Source organism: Camelus bactrianus, chromosome 34, assembly GCF_048773025.1.
Source record: "Camelus bactrianus isolate YW-2024 breed Bactrian camel chromosome 34, ASM4877302v1, whole genome shotgun sequence".
In the NCBI taxonomy this organism is placed as follows: domain Eukaryota; kingdom Metazoa; phylum Chordata; class Mammalia; order Artiodactyla; family Camelidae; genus Camelus; species Camelus bactrianus.
Window position 1 is genome coordinate 9,732,961 of NC_133572.1, and position 23,902 is coordinate 9,756,862.

A 23,902-nucleotide genomic window follows, 5' to 3' on the forward strand; every position below is an offset into this window, starting at 1 on the left:
CGTCTGGGGATGGGAAAAGTTCATGGGATAATGGTTTAGGTGGACAAAGCAAGCTACTCGCTGAGGTGAGCAGTCTATTGTCTCCAATAAATTGATCACTGGGAATTTTTATTTTCTCCTGGGACCAACTACTAAGGCAAGCTGACACTGGCGGACCACAATCTTATCTAAATATAGCGACACAGGTGGTCTCCATTCTCACCTCTATAAAATGGGCATAATACCTCCTAGGGTAGTGTGAGAATTAAACGATGTAATCTAAATCACTATTAAAATATACATGGTGGCTGAGTTTTATTTTTATACCTGTATTTAAAACTAGTTGAAATTTTAGCAGGTTTTTTTTGCCTTTCTTCCCTCATTTCAACTCTAAAGCAAGTAAGATATGTTTGCAATGTCACTCAGATTGCCAAATTGTGTAATATAACAGAGCATAGGAAGAAAGTATTTGAATGAGGTCTGATTTACCAGGGCCTCAAGTCCACTATCTTCGTTAAGCAACGTTGTCTGCAAGTTCATAGTTGTGCTAGTGCACCAAATAATGTTTAATAAATAAAGAGTGACATCTGGTGGTCTGTCAGCAATATGCTGGATTTTAAAGCAACATGGAATAGAAAAAAGCTAAAGACCTAATCTCTGTGAAGGGCTAGATATGTAATTCTGGGTTTGCAATTTTAAATATGTTTCCTGTCTTTAGTCGAATTAGAACATGAGACTTTGAAGAAATATAAGCATAGATACTTGCATATAATGAATTATGTAGAGAGATGTTAAAAAGCTATAAAGAAACCAGGGTTATTATCCTTTATTAGAATATTCTGCAATATGATGTGGGTTTGTGTTACTTACTATAGACATTGCTGATAGCTCAAGAATTCATTGTCGAACATATAGAAACGTTACTCATATCTATCATGAAGCAGAAGTGTGTTGGTTACTCTGTTACAAACCTCTTCAGTGAGTAATTGCTTTTGAAAGCATCCTTAGTTATGAATGTGTGTTGTAAGTATCAGTGCATGTTAAAGAAAAGAAGTCTTTTTTGATTTGTAGAAATTCTCTTCCAAATGTTGGTTGTTTGGGGGCTGCATCTTCACAACAACATCACATAGAATTTAAATTCAACTGTGTATTTGTTTGTTAAAATCTTCAGAATTATCAGCTACTTTAAAAAGTAATTCAAGTATGCTTTCAGGGCTTATATATTGTAAGGCTTATGGTGAACTCTCCTCCCCAGTTGGAATTTTTTAAAATTTAAATGTATGAAAATATAAAAATAGATGAATAAACTCAGTGTAGCATTTTGCTTTGGAGCATGATTTTTAAAAATCCCTTCCTTCCTTCCCTTAATACTTGCTTCAGCAACTTTTATTTAGAAGGCTCTTTGCTTCCGCAAAGCACTGGGCTAGATGCTGCCGATAACGTGGTCCTGTTATCTTGTAGACATAACATTTATTTTCTGTTCCTCTCCTCATTGATCCTACTGTCCTTTATTCCCGTAAACTTCTCTGCTGCACCACAATGAAAAAGATTTATTTTTACAGGACCCTGGAGTTTCCAGTACTGCTTGGAAAATAAGTTCACTAATGCCTAATAATACTAATTTATTGATGCAACAAGCATACCCAAGCAAGTGAACGTCTTAGGGAATCTTGTAACTGAAATTAGTATAAAACGCCCTGCTGTCCTCAGATACAAATGGGTCTGGCTGTCTGGTGTCTGAGCCATACAAGGTGGGGTCCCCAAAACAGGTGCCCCCCTTGTACAACCAAACTTCACTACATTACTGACCAAAAGGAAGGTCAGTTTAAGACTAAGGTCCAAGAGTCCTGAGGACCATCATGTGGTGTGAATTTTAATTCTCCAAATTAACTCTATATGGGGTTTCATGTTCTAATGGTAAGTACTTCAATTATTAGTAGTCTGTTACACTAAAGTCTGCCTCTGTCTTCCCTTGTAGCTCCAGTTGCTCCAGAAATCACTTCTGTGGAATATTTCAACAGTCTGTTATACATCAGTTGGACATATGGAGATGACACGACTGACCTCTCCCATTCTAGAATGCTCCACTGGATGGTTGTTGCAGAAGGAAAGAAGAAAATTAAAAAGAGCGTATGTTTCTTTGAATCCCAGTATTGGGCATCTGAACATTTCTTTGCATACACTATCGAAAACCATTAAACATTTACTGAGACGTTAAACAAATATTTGTATGCCAGTGGGCACTGTTTTAGCCTTAGGAGATAGAATAGTGAACAACAATGAAATGCCACCTTTCATAGGGCGTACCTTTTCATCTTTACTCGTGAGTTGTCATTGTTGTAACTGTTGACTTCACTTGTATTTAAAGTTATGGTCTGAGATTTTGCTTCAGGATACCAAACATTTTCAAGAAAACTACAGTTAATATATTTCATTATCTTCGCCACATGTCCCCAACACCTAAATATTTGAGTACGTTGGAAATACTGGTTTCTTTTCTCCTGCCTTATTAAGCTTTTAGACGTTGTATTAGTTAAAGGAGAGACTAAATGACTATAATGAGATTTGTTTAAAAGACTGCGGCATAAAAATGTCAACGTTTGTGTCTCTGTCAAGGTGCCCAGGACTAACAGGGCACCTCTGCTGTAAGGGACGATCCAGAGGTTCAATTCTTTCTATTTTGTTGCCCTGTCTGCCCTTCTGTGTAGTCCTCATCTGCACAGGTGAACCTTCCCCATCATTACATCCATATTCCAGCCTGCAGGAAGGGAAAAGAGAGGATGCAGATGCCCAGCACCTACAGGGTGTGAATAGACTTTTAAGATGCCCAAGCGACTTTCTCTTATTATCCACTGGGTAGAATTGGGTCACATGGTCCCGACCAGCTATAGAAGAGACTGAGAAATGGAGTCTTTAGTTAAGAAGCCAGGTATTGGTAGACATGGCTTGATTTCTTCTGAGCTCCTCAGCTGAGGCTGAGCAATGTTTGGATCAGTGGCAACCTCGTAATTGCCTTTTCTAGAATTTGCTGTGAATAGGAGGAAAAATACTAGAGTAATACCTATTTCAAACATGGAAATTCAACACATAAATGTTCTGATATATATTATGCATGTTTAGAGCTACCTTGCATTTGGCTCAGTTGAGGCATTTATCATTTTCAGAGGAAGTAACATATCATAAGGTTTAATCAACTGTGGGTTGCAGCTCAGAACAGAGAGAGAATATTCGTGATAGCCCTGTAGTTGTTTGGAATCGTATTCTGGTTCAAGGTCATTAGAAGGTGAAATCCTTGATTTGGACTATCTTGCAGGTAACACGCAATGTCATGACTGCAATTCTCAGCCTGCCTCCAGGAGATATCTACAACCTCTCCGTAACCGCTTGCACTGAAAGAGGAAGCAATACCTCCATGCTCCGCCTTGTCAAGCTAGGTAAGAAGAGGACGCAGGTGTGTGTGTGTGAAAATCATTGTGCTGGGAGAACTAGGGTTTGTGTCTCTTGGTTTAGCATGGACTTCTCAACTCAATGAAATAGGGAAAAAAGGTTCACTGTCTTTTATAAATGCAAAAGAGATATTTATACTCTCAAAAAAGGCATTCAACTTATAAGTTTCTGTGAGTGCAATGTTTACTGTGCTGGGAGATCGTTCGTCCTTCACAGTTAGGTTAGAGGAACCAAGGAGTCTTAGGATTTGAGAGATGGAAGGACCTTAGAGATTACCTCATGCCGTGTTCTCAGCCCTATCAGACATCATTCCCTTTTGATATGAATGTTATGTAATGCCCTCGTTAGTATCTTTTGAAATTCATATATAAAATAATCCACATATTGATTTTTTATTTGATAATATCCTACCTCTAATATGAAACCAAGATAAAAAATAACTCATAAAAAATAATATGGATTCCCTACGTATATGTTCAAGTACAGCTTTTAGCTATTCTGAAAGTCATAATGGAATTGCCTGATGACCACATATAAGGAAAATGAATAAATGTGAGTTTACAGGAAGTAACAGAATAAGTAGTTCTTCTATATAAGAAGCATAAAAACAAATAAAGGAATAAAAATTATATTAATTAATTAATTATTATTAATTAAAAATAAAGAACTGTCAAGTATATGTTCAGTTAGACCCTAGACTAAAGTCCAGAGTTAGGATAAGTAATAAGAGACTAGATATATTTGCCTATGATGAGACAAAGAGGGAAATAACCTTAATTAGAGAAAACATGCCAAGAAAAATAATGGCCTGTGGATGAGAGAAAATGAGCAAAATATGAGATTCTTGCAAATGAGCTAGAATTTATCATGTAGCATAGTGTCAGAATAATGCTTTATACTATGAAAAACAACCAGGAAGTTACACTATGTAATACAAAATTCATCTTCTGCGTTCAACAAGCTACCACATATTGAAGTATGTATTTAGTCTCTCCTATTTAAAGGAATCTCAGAGGTGAAATCCTGTAATCGGCAGCAGGCGAAAGAGGACAGATTGGCAAAAAAGTTGGGTGCCAGACCTCTTGGGGCAGTATGTTTAAGAGAGAGAACCTGAAAAAAATGCATTTCAACATGTAATTTTCACAGCAGAGATCTCATCATTTTTACACTCGAAAATTAAAAATATATACATAGCTAGCCATCTTAATATCAATTCATAAGCTATAAAAATATTGAATCATCGTACACCTGAAACCAACATAAAATTGTGTCAACTATAATTTCATTAAAAATAGATGAATATATAGAATGGCAATAAAAATATTTTCAAAGCACTTAATGCACCTTACTGACCTCACTGTTTCAGATGTCTGCTAATTTATACTTTGTGTCTGAGTCTGTCCATAAGAGTCCCAAACTATCTCTGTTACTACATATGTTCATATGTGCACCTATAAACAAAGAATGACCCAGGATGTTTTACTAGCAGCTTAAATGCCAGGAGCAGCATGCTGTCGGTATGTACTTTTAGAAGACTCTTGGAGAATCTGAAAGAAAACAAAACACAATCTTTTCTTAGTTTACACCACTAGTTACATTTCTTTATAATTCCATGCATAAGATACTAAATCTTTAATCTTTTTTTTTTGGCTCTTATTTGCCAAAGTAAAAACTAAGCTTTTGCACCAAAACCCTTTAAAATCAAATAGGTAATTGAAAATTCATGATGTACTAAACAGGCACTCTGGGCAGAAAAAGTAAATCATTGAGTAACTTTTAAATAACATCTTAATCACATTTAAGTGTCCTTCTTCATGACAACTTTCTTCAAAATTATTTTGCTTAACCTTAAATTGTTTTTCCAACATTAATTGCATGGTAAAGCACTTGTAATCATATTTATAGTGAATTTATCCTGGTGAAAAAATTAGAAATTAAAGTGGAATGTGGGACATGGGACAGTTTTCTCTTTGGAACTTCCTGGATCATTGCAGGACATCTAAAACTTCTGAGCCCTACCCACAGAAGTTTGGTTAACTCCCTCCATTGTGACTATTGGAAACATTTTTGCAAGTTTCTGAGCATCCTCTAGGGGGCGGTACTGCTCCAATGAGAATCATGAGTACAGTTCAATCTTTCATGCACTGCAGGCAATCTAGTCTTTCCTAGCAGTGTATACCTGAATTCCAGGGAGGTGTAGATCACCAGTTTCCAACATTGCTTGTTGTAAAAAATTGCCTGCCTTATGATTCCAACCATTATCTCTGGTTTTGCCCTTCCTATAAATGTAAGTTGAAAACTTGTTTCCAGGTAATTGGAATTACTTGAAGATTATACTTAGGTTCCCCAAGCCTTTCTTTTCCCATGCTTTAGTGTTACAAGCAGCTGTAAGTGTTTCTTCAGTTTCTAGATGCTTCCTCCAACTCATTTGGTTTGTTAGTCTCCCTTAAAGTATGTGTTCAGTGACCTCTTGTGTACTTTGCTATCATTTTTTGTAACACTGTGGATGATCTACGAAGCCTCAGGAATATGGGTTAAAGTCATGAATTGGGACAATTATACTCACACTGCATAAGAGTGTGAGCAAAAACCAAGTAGTTTCCCAAAGTTATTGCGAGGTTTTCAGCCTCCATGTCTCTCCAGTAACAGACAGGACTGCCTGAACCAGTTTAGAAAGTTCCTTTAAATTATTCAAGGAGGGAAGGCAAGTTCCCACAGCAATTATTTCTAGTGAATTGTAACTCTTAGAATCAATAGGCTTTTCCTTGTTGATATCTTAATATCAGAGAGAATATTGGTTCTATCTTGTTCCTCTCTGAAAACAATCTGAAGACAATCCTTATATAACGTGGCTGTTCTCAGCCTTTTTTTCCCCTGAAAACTAAATAACCCTTCTTTTTATTCATCTGTCTAAAGGTCCATTTTCCATCCTACTAATCACATTATTGTGTTTCACAAGCTCTTTCCATTTTTCTATAACACACAATACCTTGTCTGCTGTAGATGCTCTGTAGATACTTGTTGAATGGAACTGAAACCACAGACCTCAAAGTTGAAATTAGAATTATAGTTAACCGAAAGAAGTTTCACTTTTGAGAGAATTGAAACATTTTGCTTTAGTAATAACTCCAATTTTTTATAAAACATTTATTCTTATCATTTTTATGTTTCTATACAGCAGTCATTTGATATACATAGAAGTCAAATTAATTCTACTTTACAGAAAAGTACAGCTTTGGCACACAGAGTTTTCAGGGCTTGTTTAAATCAGAATGCTGCTTTTAACCTAGGACAGACACGGGTTGGGCTAACCCTGATTTCATTTCTCTGTGTAGAGGTGTCTTTGGATTGGCTCTGCTTATGCTCATGGAGGGCAAGATCTATATCTGTGGAAAGAAACCAGACTATCAGTGAATCCAGTACAATATAAATTAATCCAAGATGGCATGTGCAAGGGTAGAAAGCTCTCAAAACAATTGCCACATTTTTTCAATTATTATGTCATTAATAAACATCCACAAGAAGACTGGTACCAACAGTGGTTCTGTTTGCAGGGCTTTGAGCCAGTCATGCCATTAAGAATTTTAGGTTGCCAGAAGTTTCGTGGTACTATGGTGATAGGTGATGACAGCTCCCCTGGCAGTCAATACAAATGTCAATCAAATCTGTGCTAAGACTTGTCATTTCACAAGAACTCATTGGTCTGCATGCAACTGTGGCTTCAACCAGCAACCAGTCATAACTTCTAGTCGTGGTGAAGCTACCTGGAACTCTGGGCAGATTTTGGGAGGATTTGATAAGGTTGCATCAGACGACCGATTTTCCAACCTGAAAAAGAAGGAGAAAGGAAGAAAAGGAAGGAAATGAGTAAGAACGAGAAGTGTTGGACGTATCATAAGATAGATCTATGGTAGTAGAATATCCATTCATTAAAATTTATTTAGGAAATATATATTGAGAAATTTCTCAGTACTGTTCAGTGGCTAGACTTCTTGTAATAATGAACCCAAAGGGCTGTGTTCATTTTATGCTCACAAGGAGGTTATGATCTAGCGCAGAGAAAGGTGGCGATAAGTGCTTTTCAGAGCATCAAAGCAGGGTGGTGTGGTGCAGATGGCTATGGAATCGCCTCTGAGGAAGCGATGAGGAGAGATCTGAATAACAAGAAAGGATCAGCCATGAAAAGGATGGGAAAGAGCATGGGCGGCGGAAAGCCTCAGCAGAGATCAGATTATACAGGACTTGCAAGGCGTGGGGTTGAGATTTCATTCTGAGTGCAATTTGAAGCCATTTAGAGAATTTAAAATAAATAATTTGATTTATATTTAAAATAATCCTGGGGCAGGGTATGAAAAAGAAAAAACGAAAATAATGCCTCTGGTTGCTCAAGGGAGAAAGGATGTGGGAGTCAGCAATTAAGGTAGGGACACCAATCAAGGGGCTATTTGTCATTAGCCTTAAAAACAGCATTCTACTTCAAACAAGTGCCTTAGGAAATGATGCTAACTTTGACTAAAATGGCACTAAAGGAGATGGAGAAGAGTGGACAGAACTCAGGAGCTGCTTTGGAGGTTGCGTCCACAGAACTTTCTGATTATGATGGAGTGAAAATAGGAAACGAGAGAAAGAGATGCTGAGAATGATTCCCAGGCTTTGCTCTTGGACAGCTAAGGTGAATGATGGTGTAAGTTACTGAGAAAAACTGGAGGAGGCGTCAACAGAGGGTAAAGCAAGGGTCAAGGATTAAAACAATTGAAGGGATAGCCAAGAGCAATTGTTAAGTAAAGAGACTGTGGATACGTGTGTCTGGAGATCAGGGGAGAATTCTAGGCTGGGAACATAAATTTGGGTGTCTGGTTAAGACCATCAAGTACTTAGTAGAAACAGAGAAGAGAAACCCCGGGTCTAGCCAAGAAGGACCACTGAGCAGAGGGAGAGGAGGCAGCAAGAGAGACTTGGAAGGAACACTTGCCATTGAGGTGAGAGAAAGGCAAAAACCAGAATGTGTCCACCGCCATAGCCAAACATCTGCTCCATCCTGACCGCAGACCTGTTCAAGCAGATTCACGATGAGGAATCAGATAACTTCAGTGCTGGGAAAGATTTGGAGCTAATTCAGTGCTGTGTCCTCATACGAGCAAGCTGGAACCTAGAGAAATTCGATCCACTTTACACGCCACTGAGCCTGGGTCTGGAAACAGTATGTTTTAATCCATCTCTTATGTTTTCCTGGATTTGGGGTATTATTTTTCTAAAGGTTTCATTTTCCTATTAACACATTTAACAGGGCAGGGAGGAGCCTCACACCCATTCTTGTGGCTTTCTGTTCCTGTTTCGGAATTTGAGCACTGTGACATTGGCTTGATTTCCTTAACCTCAGTCATGAAAGGTTTTATATAGATTAGAAATATACTTTGACTGTAGACACAGATGTCAGGAGTTTGAGGGATGTTAGAATCTGCTCTCTCTTCTCTCTCATAAAATTTCAGTAGATGACAATAATTATATCCATTTTGATGAAATGTAATTTCTGACTTTATAAAAGCCCAGCCATTACAAGGTACTGCCCTGCCTGGTCTCACTCCCAGTTGAGAAAATTTGTTTATTCTTATGTTGAAGTCATTGTGTTCACAATTTTGGAAACAGTGAGTTGGATATATGCAGTTCTGTGAGAGTGACATTTCAGCCACAGCCTGAAGGAGCTGATGGAGTGAGTCAAGCAGGTAACTGAGCAGTGACTGGGATGTCCGGCACCAATTTAAATACACAAGCAAATGCCCTCCCTGGAAAAGCTTGTCTTCTGGGTAAAGGAATTTTTCAGAAGACCTCATGATCCCTAGTTACATGGAAATTAGTGGAAAGTGCTCATACTTTTAGGGAGGAGGCTGGACGCAGGAAGGACTCTTAGCTGTGGGTTCTTGCTCTCAAAGTTGAGTTGTGTCAGCTTAGCAAGGGAAACCCAGGCCTTCTGAATTTCAGTTGCCCTCTCTACAAAACCAGAGTCTAGGCTAAATGATCTTTAACATTCCTTCCAGCTTTAGGATTTAGCTCGTAACTGAGCTCCGTGTAAAGGCAACAAGGTTGATGATGCAGGAAGTGTCATGGTCTATTTCTTGGAGTTTGTGCAATATTGAAGTCCTAACTAAGGAAAATGCAAAGTAAAAACACATATTCCTGAAACCAAAAAAAGGAGGAAGTCAGAGTTTCTGTTTTGAAACTAAGGAAATCTAAAAAAAAGGGCTTTCTCTGAAAAGTCCTACTAATCTCTAGAAGTTATGTGAGCTGGTAATAACACAGACGGACCCAGTGATTCGCAGAAAAGGGTATCCCACTTGCTATCAATAAGCCGTGAAGAATTTATTTAAGACAAAATGGACAGGACAGGTATTTCTGATTCCTGAGGGAACCCTGTGGTTCTGTATATGAAAAGGGCCTAATTATCATTTCATGCTAAATATTTGCCTGAATTCTTTTTATATCTGCCAAGGTTATTTTAAATGTTCTAATTACAAGTGTATAAAAGGAGAAGCATCTCCTAAAGTCAATAAGAGAATGGATCTAATAAACTTCAGGTCGAATAAAGGTTTCTGTTGTTTAATATACATTTTCTTCTTCTTAATTTCACGGCCTATCAATCTTAACTCACCCTTAGGTTTTTTTGTTTTTGGTTTTTTTTTTTCCTTTCAAATAGCGCTTTCTTCAGCAGATGTTGTTTTTAACCAAGTTGAGCATAATTTATGCAGCTTACACTGCTTAAGTCACAGGTGTTTTCTTTGGCCAGGTTGAATGTAAGTTCTGTGGCTTGCACTGCTTCAGGTAAAACTGCTTGAGTTGAGGAAAAAAAAGACAGATTTAAAAGACTGACTATAATATAGATGTTAAAGACCAGCTCTGGGGTGTGAAGAGGATGCTAGCAAATTGTTCTCAGGGAGGCTGAGGGCTGGAGTTAGATCCTGCGCTGTCCATCAATTTTGACAATGTTCTTCTGTTGAGTCTCCCCTTATCACCAATGTCACACATTTTTATAAAATGACTCACCAAGTTCAAAGGTATAAGATATAAACAGAATGAAACTAGTTGGCCCTTACAGACAGACTCTTACCCTCATTTACATCATTCTATCGGTGGCTAAGCTAATGGGTCGTATTAAAATAGGAAACAATGTCGTAACCGTCAGAGAAAGATGGATGTGGGGCAATAAATATATTTTGTTCTGCTCCATGGCTAAATATGATGCCTGACTCCCTTGGGAATTCCCAGGGAGAGAAGGAGAATTGCTTCTAGAGCAGAGAAAAATCAAATACTAGCTCAGAGTTCGCCCAAGGTCACCATCACTCCCGGGAAATGCTGGGCGGTGGAATGAGCCCCTCATGATCCATCCTGCATTAAATGGCAGGAATAGCGTTACTGCTGTCCATTCTGCTTGTGTTCTGTGCATAGTACTTGATTTTCTTATAAAATTAGGTTGGCTTCTCAACACAAAAAGGAGAGGCATTGAGGGGGAGAGAAGAGAGGGAAAGAGAGAGGGCCACATATTTGAGTATGACACCAGCCATGTTAGCAAGCTTTTAGAGAATTCAAAAGCAAACAACCCTATAGCCATACCCTATTTTCTAAAAATACTGTCTGTCTCCTTTCCCCATCTCCATAGGTTCTCACACCAAATATCATGGATTCTGAAATAATTTTAAACCAAAGGACACCTGACATGATGGTGCAGGGGAATTTTGAAGAAATTTAAAATGTCGTTTAGAGAGAGAAAAAAAGTGATAACCAGAAGATGTTCTATAACCAATATGTACATGATTGTATGCTATATAAAGTGTTTGGTGTACATTATACATTAAGGCTCATTTACTCTCCATGACGTTAACAAACTCTTCATCTCTCTCCCTTTGTGAACTAGACTGTATTTGATATTTTGAGCAATCAGAGACTGTATCAGCGTGCTAGCGCTGCCAGAACAAAACACCACAGACCGTGTGGCTTAAACAACAGAAATGTATTTTCTCACCATCCTGGAGGCTAAAAGTCCAAGATCAAGGGGTTGGCAGGTTTGGTTTCTCCTGAGGCTTCTCTCTCCTTGGCTTGGAGACGGCCGCCTTCCAACTGTGTCCTCACATGTCTGCTCTCTGTACCCATTCATCCTTGTTGTCTCTTCGTTTGCCCAAATTTCCTCTACTTTAGGGACACTACAACCAGATTGGATGAGTCCATTGGAGAATGGACTTATTTTAACATAATCACCTCTTGAAAGGCCCCATCTCCGGTTACAGTCACATTTTAAGGTGGCTGGGATTTGGGGCTTCAACATACAAATTTTGGGGAACACAATTCAGACCATAACAGAGGCAGAGGCCACTCGAAAGGCATCTGTGTGTCACTGCATTCCCTATGATATGAAATTGCCTAAACAATATTTAGCCATCACCCACTTTTAGTCTTGTGTCTAAGGATGGGGGCATGACCCTCTAAGCCATCCTAAGCCATGGGGCTGAGCAGACCTTGCCTTCTCATGAAAAGAGATGGACAGCAGAAGGGCAGGGGAGTCCCTCTGACCAGCTTCTGCCAAGAATTTCTAGACTTCTCTACAAACAGGAAGGGATGTTCTAACTCAGTAGCTACGCCATTCAAATATGATGAGAGCCACACAGGTGATTGTAAATTTCCTCTTAGCCAGATTACAAAGAAGTAGAAAGAAACAGTGAAGTTGAGTTTAATATGTTTTATTTAACCAAGGAAATCCAAAGTAGGGTCATTCCAATGTATAATCAACATAAAGGATTATTAATGAGATATTTTTATTCTTTTTTCACATGAAGTCTTTGAAATCCAGGCTGTGTTTTACTCCTGCAGCCCCTCCCAGTTTGGACTAGCCACATTTCAAGCGCTCAGTAGTCACACGTGGCTGGTAGCTGCTGTACTGCACATTGCAATTCTAATTTTTGATACATTCCCTGGGGCAGATGTTGTCTTGGGCAGTGAAGTTCAGTTATAAGCCCCTCCCAATCCAATTACACCTCCACTTATGAAATATTCTGATGACTTTATTTTCTTTAGAATAGCAGGGTGGAATTTCTTCCTATTACGTCTATATACACCTATCCCAGAGATCATAACCAGTCTTCAAGCAGGTGATTTGTGCCTGCTATTTATTGACCTACAGAGCTGAAATGCATATGTCTTTCAATGAAGGATGCAGAGATAATGAGTATAATGACCCTAGAGTAATTATTGCCTCATATGTCCCCTGAAAAAAAAAAATTTGCTACATGGCTGTTAGAGGTCCCACATCCTTTGGAGATTTTCCTTAGGATCTATGTATCACCCAGGTCTGCATCCTCAGCCAGAACAAAAGAAACCTCTACTCCAGTACCTAAATCATTTTTTTTTGGACCACTGAGAATACTTCTAATTCATGAAAGTCTTTAACTCTGCCACTGAGAGCTGATGACTTCTCACAAATAGAATCACTATAAAAAGGCAGAGAGTATCCAGATTCAACTCCAGTGTGTCTGCTCTTGCCCGATGCTGGAATCCTAACACCTCTGGTTAATGAATCCTAGCTAACATTTTAAATCTGTCGAAAGATAAGATTCACTGAGTGCCCACACGTGGCTAGTTCAAAATGAATACAAAATAACTTATAACACACGGCTGCAGTTCTTTTTTTTTTTAAATTGAAGTAGAGTTGATGTACAATGTTGTGTTAGTTTCTGGTGTACAGCATAGTGATTCACTTAAATATATATATTTATACTTTTTCAAATTCTTTTTCATTATAGGTTATTACAAGATACGGGGTATAGTTTTTGTGCTACACAGCAGGACCTTGTTATTTATCTATCTTGTATATAATAGTTCATATACACGGCTGCGGCTCTTAAAAATCTAGTAGGACCCAGGAGAATCTGGACTACACTTACATAGATCCCAAAGGAAATACTTAAGGGCAGTAGAAAGTCAATGAAGGGATAGATCACTGAGAGACAGGATCACCAGATAAGTCTTCAAAGGAGAAGGTAAGACTTTTCCTTGACTTTAGGATGATCATAAGAGAAGACAGGGTGCACTGAGTTGAGAAAGAGTATTACCTATGTGATGGTCAGCAGGAAGACTCGCTTTACCAGGGTATCTACCTGAGACAACCTCACACTTGCTTCCAAAGATCCGAGTTCTACAGGAGTCAGAATTGCTGGAGGACGTAGCCTCTGACTCCTACTCCTATTGGCAGTGACAATTATGAAGGATGTAGGAAGTGGAGGTCAGCCTCTGTGTTTCATCAACAGTCATCATCAGAGAAGAAATGAGATGATGCAGTGTCTACAGGATGAACAATTCATTACAAATGAGAATAGGGGTCCTGACGTCTACTGTGAATCATGCTTGCCCAAGACCAAGTCATTTTTTTTTTTAATCTCCTTCAACTTTTTGGCTTCACCTTGTCAGGCTGCCTCTGGAAAGGAAAAATGCTTCTTTTTCAGTTGGACACAAATTTAGGATACCTGCGATAGATTACATCAAGAATGATTCTGGCATACTTCTTGGTTCTGGACAGGGCCATGATGATGATACTCTAGGAAGAAGGTCCAAACCTTCCCACACAAAGACACATCACTTGTCAAAAGAGTGAAATGACCTCTCGGGCTTTCTCGAACACTGCTAAAAGCCAGCAGCTGTAGAACAGGCTTGGGAGGGTGGGGCAGATAATGAAAAGAAGCCCTAGTAACAAGCAACAGGGTGGAGAGCTGTCTGTCAGGGAGATGCTAATGGGCAGAGGAAGCTATCATGTGAGTCTGACAGCAGGATGCATGTCCAAACAAGCAATGTCGAGGGGATCTGACAGCAGGAAAGAGAGACCCCGGCTTAAGAACTTAGTTTCAGGCGTAGCACTTTGTGTACTGGAGGAACTTGAGGGAAAGCCAATGCCCAAAGGACAGGGGCACAGGGCGGGGACCAGGAGAGACTCAGCAGTAGGGGAATAAGATAGCAGACCACTTCCTAGAACTGGGGAACAGACAACCTTTTGGTATCGAGCCAACATGTCCAGTGACTCGGTTGCTGGAAATACATATGAAACGGCACAGACAGAACAGTTTACTTAACTGATGGATTAATTTATTGATCGAGATTAAATGGCTGAAAGAATAAGATAAAGAAATCAATCTTCTAACGTTTTATCTACTGTCCAGTTTTCTTCCATCAATCCTTTTATTTAAAAAATCGTATTACCTCTTTAGTTTGACCCCTCTTAATATTGACTAAATTTTCAAGAAGGCGTTCCTCTGGCTAAATTATTCCAAATAGTCTCCAGAGAATGAGAGACAGGTTTTTGGCTACACACCAGACTGCATCTCTCCTTTAGAAGGGACCCCATCACTTCCATTTTTCTCAGCCTTTTAAGACAGATTTTTGATTCTCACTCAGAAATTTCTGTATTATGTGGGCAGTGCTAACTCCAGTGTAGATGACATAAAAACTATTAATAGATTATGCCTATAGTAAAGCTGAAGTAGAAAACAGAAGTGTTTCAAAAAGAGAAGTATAAAATGAAAGGGGATAAAAAGGCAAAATATTTTGCCTTCCAAGTTAGATGACTGTCTTTGTGGAAGGACATATTTCAAAAGCAATATAAAATGTTTATGGTGCTCTTAACTACCTATATTAGGATTTTTTCACCTGTTTTATCCTGCTGATTAGTGAAAGAAGAAAGACTTGTTAAATTAAATTAAAAATTTAAACTTATCTTTGCTCAGAACCAGCTCCTCCGAAATCACTCTTTGCAGTGAATAAAACCCAGACTTCAGTGACTTTGCTGTGGGTGGAAGACGGAATAGCTGATTTCTTCGAAGTCTTCTGTCACCAACTTGGCTCCAGTCGGGAAACAAAACTCCAGGTACTGTGCATTTTGATTTTCCTTTTCTGAGTGAGTGTTGATTAAGACTCATTATCTGAGCAAAATAAAATATTTTATTTCTTTGATACAAAATGAAAACTTTTCATTTGCACTTTTGTGTTTCAGTGATAGACATGTACGATTACTCTTAGAACAGGCTCCAAATATGTTATTATTAGAACTGGCCAAGTCGCAAAGTTTGTTTCCTTCTTTGTACTTATCTTCTGTCCCCAGTTCTTTGCCACTCTGGGTCATAGGGAGGAGTTAAATTGATTCGTGTTCCCTTTAGCCATGAAATCAATGAAAGGTTTGAAGACACTGAATTAAAATATAATTCAGGGGGGAGGGTATAGCTCAGTGGTAGCATGCATGAGGTCCTGGGTTCAATCCCCAGTACTGCCATTTAAAATAAATAAGTAAATCTAATTACCTACCCCCTCCAAAAAAAAAGTCAAAAAAATATAATTAACAAATATGAATGAAGCACAGTTACATGAAAGGCATGGGATGGAACACAACTGGTAGAATCAATATTGGCCTTCAAAATTGTTTCTTACTGAGCTGTGGATATTGCATTAGAGTAGAAATAACTCAAATAAAACTAGGCAGATCCATGTTCCTAAGGGAATTTAAAAGAAGGGTCTGTCTCTAGTTAGTAAGGAGGATAATTTTATTTGGGGAAGTGAAGGCTAAGAGAGGGGATTGTTAAAGTTGTAGAATCACAACCAGCAGACGTGATGAATACTGAGTTATACACCAGGCCCAATCGGATGGAAAGAGAGAGATGGACCCATATCCCTGAAGGTAACAAAACCACAAGGGGAAAATATTTTACAGCCAGGCATGGAAGGAAAAGGGCAAGTCTGTGAGGGATGTCACAAACTACAGTGCATAGACCAATACTACACACAGGAACAATTAATGCTTCTTAAAGAACGCAGTTCATGAGACTGAAAAGGAAAAGGATTTCTGGGAGTAAGAATCTTTTCATCCTGAGTGTTAAGATAACTTGCTTTGATTCCTTTCCCTTTGTGACAGTCTCTTCTACAAAGTTATCTCTTTTTGGTCTGTACCGAACAGCTGAATCTTTTTTTTTTCTTTCTGTTCTAAGAATCCTTTTTGAAAATAACTGCTCTTCCAGCAGTGAAATTTCTTCTCTGCAACTGCAGTCACGTCTCCCTTTAAGAAAACAATGGTTAGGTAGCTACTTACTAAAACCAAGTCCTGTTAGCAGACATCTTTTCTTACAATCGGTCTTTTATAGGATGAAGGAGATGGGAGTGGGACATCTGTGCTGCTGGCTCTCACATCTTTAGGCAGAGGTGTTGCAGATCCTTGTTTTGAAAAAGAGTGTTAGGCTAGATCATCTTTTTATATCCGGTTGTACTGGTCAGTGGTCTGGCCAGGGGCCCACCAAATTAACAACTTGCTCTACTCAAGAATAAGTTAACATTCAACATTTTTGAGAACACAAAGTCTTTATGCCTATGGCAAAGCTGAGAATGCAAAGGGGGCAGTGTTCTTCATATACAAAGAGCTACTACAAATGAAAAAGAAAATGACCAATGCCCCCAAATAAATATTTCATAGGAAAGAAACACAAAAGACTCTTAATCATAGACAGAGATGATCCGGCTCACTCACGGTGAAAGAAATGCAAAATAAAACTGCAATGAGGTAGAGTTTCCACTGATAAGATCAGAAAAGCTCAAAAAATCTGTGAATTTGTTGTGTTGAAACAAACATAGGGAAACAGGTGTTATCGCACATTGAAGGTAGATGGGTCCCTTGGAAATGTGTATGGAAGAGAATTTGTCAATAGCTTACAGAATTAAAAATGTACAATTTTTTGACCCAGCAATTCAACTTCTAGGAATGAGTGTGTTTGCGTGTGTGAATATATATGTATATATATATATATGTATGTGTGTGTATATATATATTCACACACACACATACACAGGTTTTGTGTACAAATGCGTATGTGTATATACATATATATACACACACACACATACATACATGTATTAAATGAATGTGTGTACATATACATATGTTCCCATAATTGTGAAAATTATGTTCACTGTACAAGCACTGTTTGTAATAGCAAAAAAATCAGAGTCCACTTAAACATTTATTAATAGAGGACTGGTCAAATAAAGTATGTTCTTCCAGTGGATTTCTATGTAGCCCTTCAAAGGAAACAGCTTTATCTGTGCTGATACGGAAAGAATGCCAAAATATGCTGATAACCAAGATAAAAAAAAAAAAGCAGAATGATGTGTAAACTATGTTATCACTTACATTGTAACTATATCTTACATGTTTATACATCCATAAAATATAGATGGGAAGAAAAATTTAAAAACCTCACATAATGGCTGCTTCCGTGGAAGAGAGTTGGGTGGATGGAAAGTATGGAAAGAAGGAAAGATTTTTCACTATCCTTTTCTGTCTTTTAAATTTTTTGCTCTGTTCACGTTACCTGCTCATCCAAAAAATAATTTAAAAAAACAAAGTAGATGAAGATAACATGACATTTCCCTTGCTTTCTGCATCGCCAGGAACCGGTTTCTGTTTCTTCTCATGTTGTGACCATCTCCAGCCTCCTTCCTGCCACCGCCTACAACTGCAGTGTCACCAGCTTCAGCCACGACAGCCCCAGCGTCCCGACATTCATAGCCGTCTCAACAATGGGTAATTACAGGCATTGGTGGAATCTGGTGTCTTTGGGAATGATACCTTTCCAGATTTTCTGTAATTTTCTTTTTAAATATAGATAATCCGTCTTTTTAATAAAACCTATGTTGCATTGAAAAATTCCAAGCTTTGGGTTCAGGGAGCTCTTCATTTCAATCCTGAATTTTGCTTACTAGCTATGTGATGTAGGGAAAGATTTTTACTATCCCCGAAACTTTTCTCCATTCATACAACTGGAATAATAATATATACCTTGTTGAGTTGTATTGAGGCTTAGAAATAAAGTATAGAAAGCCTTGGCGTATGCTATCTAAATGCTAGTTGTTGTTATCAACTGCATAATCTCCATCATCCTCTGCAGTGGTAACCACAGTGCCCGGATCAACTCAGGTACATCTGGCCTACTTTTGGCCCCTGGCTGTCGCTGATCAGATAATGGAGAACCTGAATTCCTGGGTCAAAGCAGAAAAGTTTCCAATCCAGCAGAAAGTATAAGTGGGGAAATTAGAAACTGATGAAATTCTAGAATAATGCCACTTCCTTATTCTTTTTGTGAGTTTTGTTACTTGTGTTACTCCCCTGCTTGAGTCTGATTCTGCAATCTGAGACGCTCTCTCAAGCTTCTTACTACCACATGACCCCTTTACTGGGTTCATTTTTATGTACGTAACATTAATCATATGTTATATTCAGTGCCGGCTAGGGTAGACTTTGATGTTTTGTTTTGTTTTCTTTTTTCTTTTTGTCTTTTTCAGAAGACAGGGCAAAAGTAGACCTGAAAAGTATATTAAGGGTCTCTCATTTCTACATCCTTTTAACACTTTTCTAAAAATATTTTAATATCTGTTATCGCTACAGCCACCAGTGAAACAGGTGATTATTATTAAACTTATTTGCAAGTGAGACAATGAGACCAGGAGAGGTGAATAAAATAGCTTCCCCAAAAGGCAGTCAGTAGTGCGGCGAACTTGAACAATCTCTTCTGACCACCAGTCTAATGGTCCTTCTGTTCCAGGACTCTTCCCACAGCTGTACTGACCAGATGGGAAATGGCCAAAACCCAGAGCCTTAGGGGTTGTGGGGGCCGGCTATTTCTGTGCCTTTATCATCAATGTAGGGGATGGTAGCGCCTCTTTTCCTCTAGTCCACGTTTAAGAGTTTTATAAAAAGATGTGACATAAATTCCCACCTTTAACACCCTGCCCCCCCAGGTAGTGTGTGGAGTAGGCACTGCGTAAGCGCCGTAGAAGGTGGGTCACAGAAGACCTAGTATTGAAAGGGACACAACCCCTCTTCTTAAAGGCCCTACGACTTACTAATAGGTTTAGTCTCTTGAGTTGTACAGATGGGAAACCTCTAAACATATGGTTACTGATCATCCGGTTGCCTGCTTCCAGCGATGTGTCGAGTGCTGCAGCAGATGGCGGCTTGCTCATGCCTTTTGCATGTGCGTTATTAGTTGCGAGGGATATGTACAGTTGTGCTTTCTAACTTTAAAGTCGTGGGCATAAAATAAGAGCCCGCCGCTCTCTAAGCTTTTGAAAATGTGAAACAATGACAATGACTTCTGGATTTTTTGTTTCCAGATGAACGTAAACCATGGCACCTGCATTCTTTACATTTCACGTTTTCCTTTTAGAAGAGCATCCTGAATGGGGGTCTTGGAAATGGACTCAATTCTTCCAGCCACCTGCGCATCATTTGTCAATCCACTTTACTAAGTAATAGTAAGGAGGAGGCCATTGCAGGCTTAGACAAACATCATTGTTGCTGTTGTCATCAGCACACGTTCGCTAGTCTTGAGAGCAGATGAAAAACCATGAATGGTTCTGTCAGTTTCCATGGCATGGAATCTGCAATGAATCCGTCTGCCTTTTCTCTTTAGTTACAGAGGTGAATCCCAACGTGGTAGTCATCTCGGTGCTGGCCATCCTTAGCACGCTGCTAATTGGATTGCTGCTTGTTACCCTTATCATTCTGAGGAAAAAGCATCTGCAGATGGCTAGGTAAGTTGTGTTTTGCTAACCTTTTGCCTACAGCCTTTAAAATATTTTTTTATTTATCAGACGTGTATGGCTTTTGCAGACCTAAATTATACAGCGGTGAGTTTGCTTTCAGTTTTTCCTGTCTATTTCTACCCTGTGTTTTCTAAGTAGACTTTTAAATATTATTTTAGAAAACATTGCCATTGAAATAGTAAAGCGAAAGAGTGTTTGTTTACACAAAGCCAGACCCCTTGCTATCAATCTTGTCATTTTTAAGTAGCCCATACATTGGGGTCCATTCATTGTATTTGGATACTTTCAAACATATTTCGGACTAAAAGAAAGACATACTCAGTATGATTAATGAGAGGACTTAATATATGTGGAGACCACAAGAGAGAAAAAAATCCCTTTCTTCATTGGTTCTGCTGAAGCTGTTTTATTAGAAAATATTTGTCAAGTTTATGCTTAGGTCCATTCAGGTACCCTTGTTGGTTCTGTCCTTGTTACACAGAGTCACAGACAGTATCATTTTTCTTGCAGTTTTGAAAGCCTTTTGATTCATGATTTTGTTGATTCCCTGTTCCTTTGATCACTGATTCATCTATCATCCAAGCACTTTCTCAAGTTCTTTCTGTGATTCCCCTGCATTATCCAAACAATCCATCAATTCTCTTTTAAAAAAAAAATATTGCCTAGTTGAGTATTACTGGGTTTAGGAAATTTGGATCAAATTTATACTTGCCCATTATTGCTGAAATGTCAATTAACATTCATCTCCTTTCTCAAAGTTCTATCATTTACTCATTCATAAATAAACTTATCCATCCAATAATGATTTAACTGCTACCTTATAGTACTATCAGAACAGTCAGAAATCCAAGCTGTCCACCAGGAAGTTAGCACCTAGCTGGAGATATGTACATAAACAAATATATTTAAAGGTATAAACTTCCCTGTACCAGAAAGTAGATAAAAATGGGATGCCGTGAAAGTCAAGAAAAGGGATTAGTTCTGAATATAAAAATCAAGCTTCTTGAATGCCAGCATTTGAACAAATCTTAGAAGGATCAGGAGGGTGGTGGTACTGCACTGTGGCTAGAGTATAAAGCTCTGAAATTACACTCCTTGGGGTCAAATTCTAATTTACAACCTATGTGACTTTGTGCGGTTCATTGAAACCTCATTTGTTAACTTCACAAATATTACTGGACACCTGCTCTGTGTCAGACTCCTCCCGGTGCTTGGGATATGGCCGCAGATGAAGCAGACAGTAATTTCTGCCTTCACAGAGCTTGTATTCTGGTTGAGGAGATAGACAATACACAATAAAAGTGGAAGTGAAATGGCTCCCTGGCACATCAGCAGATGATGGGAGAAGAGTAATAGAGCAGAGTGAGGGAGAGCAGTCAGGTGTGGAGGGTCTGGGGGGAGGAGCCCTGGGAGGCAGGTGGGTCTCACTGAAAGGGTGACATCTGAGAAAGGACTTGAAGAACATGAGGGAGTTAGTCATGTGTTATCTGGAGGAACAGTGTGCCCAGAAGAGGGAACAGCCAGAGCAAAAGCCCTGAGGCAGAAGCATGCCTAGCACATTCCAGGAACAGCAGCGAGGTCAGTGTCGCTACAGCGGAGGAGATGAAGGGAGGACTAGCAGGAGATGACACAAGATCCCACAGGACTTTGTAAGCCATTGTAAGGTCTTTGGTTTTCGTTCAGAGTAGAGGTCAGCCATTGCAGGATTGGGGCCAGGAGATCTTATGTTTTAACATTTTCATTATGACTTCTGTGTAGAAAAGAGTCTGTATTGAGAGAAGGCAACTGGAGGGGCCATTACAGTGATCCAGGCAAGAGGTGATACTGGCTCAATCCAGAGTAGTAGCAATGGAGGTAGGAAGAAATGATCTGATTCTGGATATATTTTGAAAATAGAGGTATTTGCTCACGGGGTTGGCTAGCGAATTGGATGTGGAATGGAAGTGAGTAAGAGTCAAGGTTGGTGGCACGGTTTTCAAACCTACCAACTGAAAGGGTGGAGCTGCTATCAACTGACATAGGATTCCAGGTGAGGATTTCAGAGTTGGAGGAACATGGACTCCAGTTTTGTCGATGTCAAATCCGAGGTGACCGCAAGGGCAGGTGTGTTGTAGGCCACCAAACGTAAGAGTCCGGTGTTTGGGGGACAAGTCTGGATTAAAGATAGAAATTTAGGATTCTTACCATACAAATGTTATTAAAGCTACAGACTGGATGAAATCCAGGACTTAAGCGTAAATTTGAGAAGAAGGCCCTGGATTAAGCACCAGAACAAACTAATATTAAGCTTTTCAGGGAGAAAATAAGAGATAATGGTAAAAAAATGACCAACAAGAGGCATTTGGTGGAGTGGAAGGAAAACTAAGAGAATGAGGTCCTGGAAGCCAAGGAAAAAATGTAGATCAGGAAGAGATGATAACAGCCCTACATTAGCAGATGGCTAGGAGCAATAACTCAGCTATGGTAGAGTCATAGGAAGCACGGAATAAATGTTAGCCCACAATGGTAATGGGGAGAGGCGGAAACAAAGGGAGTAATGGAAGCAGTGGTATTCATGAAGGTATCATTGCAGGAGCATCCTTTGTGATGCATACAGCAGAATCTTTCGGAGGAGTGATTCTACTCCAGCCAGCTGGTCATTAGAGTGGATATTCTTAACATTATTTTGTGCCGTGATTCTCTCTGGCAGTCTAATGACGCCTGTGGATCTCTTCAAGAACAGTGCTTTCCTTCTAAGTGCCTAAAATAAAACACATAGGATTAAAAAAAAGAAATTAATTATATGAAAATAGGGTAATCAAAGTATTCAGAAAACAAATGAGTTGCATGCATCTTTATTAGTACATCACATAACAATATTTAGTAAGGTGTGTAAGAACGCTCATAATTTCATCAGAGTGATGACTGTGAACCATATTTTAATATCAGCAGCAAGTCTATTATAGAAAAATAAATGCAATTTCTATTCTCAAATCTCAAAAGTACTGATGATATGATTGGCTCTTGTTGCCTACTTTAATAACTAAAGAAATTGCTAACTTTTAGTTAGAGGTTGTGAAAAAAAGGTGTACTTTTTCCCACTTGCGTTCCTTGAGCCCTAAATTCTATCCTTGGACCCCAGATTAAGAACCCTTGAATTAGAGAGTAAAATAAATCCCATATACAGGACATTGACATAGAAACATCAATTGATGAGGTCTAATTTATAATACATACAACATGAAATGATATGTTAGTGTATTTTTCAAGGAAGAAAGCTAGTCTTTGAACACTCTAATGAGAACAGGCAGATAACTGAAGTAATTAGTACATTGTGCCAATAATGGCAAAATCTGCTTCAGTTCTGAATAAGCCCATCAATTTCTTACAGAGGGAAAAATGAGACGCATGAGCCCCAGGGAGCTATGTTATTTACTCATGATATTAAGCGAAAGGTGGGGAAAGCATGAGAATTATGTTTACCTTTTTCCTCCACTTCTGGAAAATAAAACTTTAACAATACTTTCTGCTGACAGATTAAGAGGCAAACTTCTGGATAGGAAGCTCTGCAAAATCCCATCTATTTCATTTTCATACGCATCACTCCTTTACTCTCAGGTGATGAATTAAATGAGCATCACAATACGAGGGGAGAATTCTGGAGGAAGAAAACAATGCAGTTGGAGCCTTGTGTCATTATAGAGAGAAAATTAAATGCTATAGAAACAAAGAACATTTGCTAAAAATGGGAAGCCCTTGGTCAGTCCAGGAGAGTTTCTATACCTTACTATTGAAGGCTTTTTGTAAAAACTACTGTACCCCAAATAGTTCAAAGATTTCTGTTAGGATCATGAGTGCCCTTTGGTAAGGATTATGAACCAAA

General features: G+C 38.8%; 1 protein-coding gene across 2 annotated transcripts in view; it reads left to right on the forward strand.

The window, feature by feature from the left end:
- PTPRO (protein tyrosine phosphatase receptor type O) overlaps positions 1 to 23,902 on the forward strand; it is a 178,545-nt gene that overhangs the window by 121,276 nt on the left and 33,367 nt on the right. For both annotated transcript variants that reach the window (XM_010946475.3, XM_045510276.2), the window contains 5 exons: positions 1,958 to 2,109; positions 3,293 to 3,413; positions 15,183 to 15,322; positions 17,887 to 18,019; positions 19,908 to 20,028. In XM_010946475.3, coding sequence (XP_010944777.2) covers positions 1,958 to 2,109; positions 3,293 to 3,413; positions 15,183 to 15,322; positions 17,887 to 18,019; positions 19,908 to 20,028 — 667 coding nt within the window. The remainder of the gene's footprint in view (positions 1 to 1,957; positions 2,110 to 3,292; positions 3,414 to 15,182; positions 15,323 to 17,886; positions 18,020 to 19,907; positions 20,029 to 23,902) is intronic.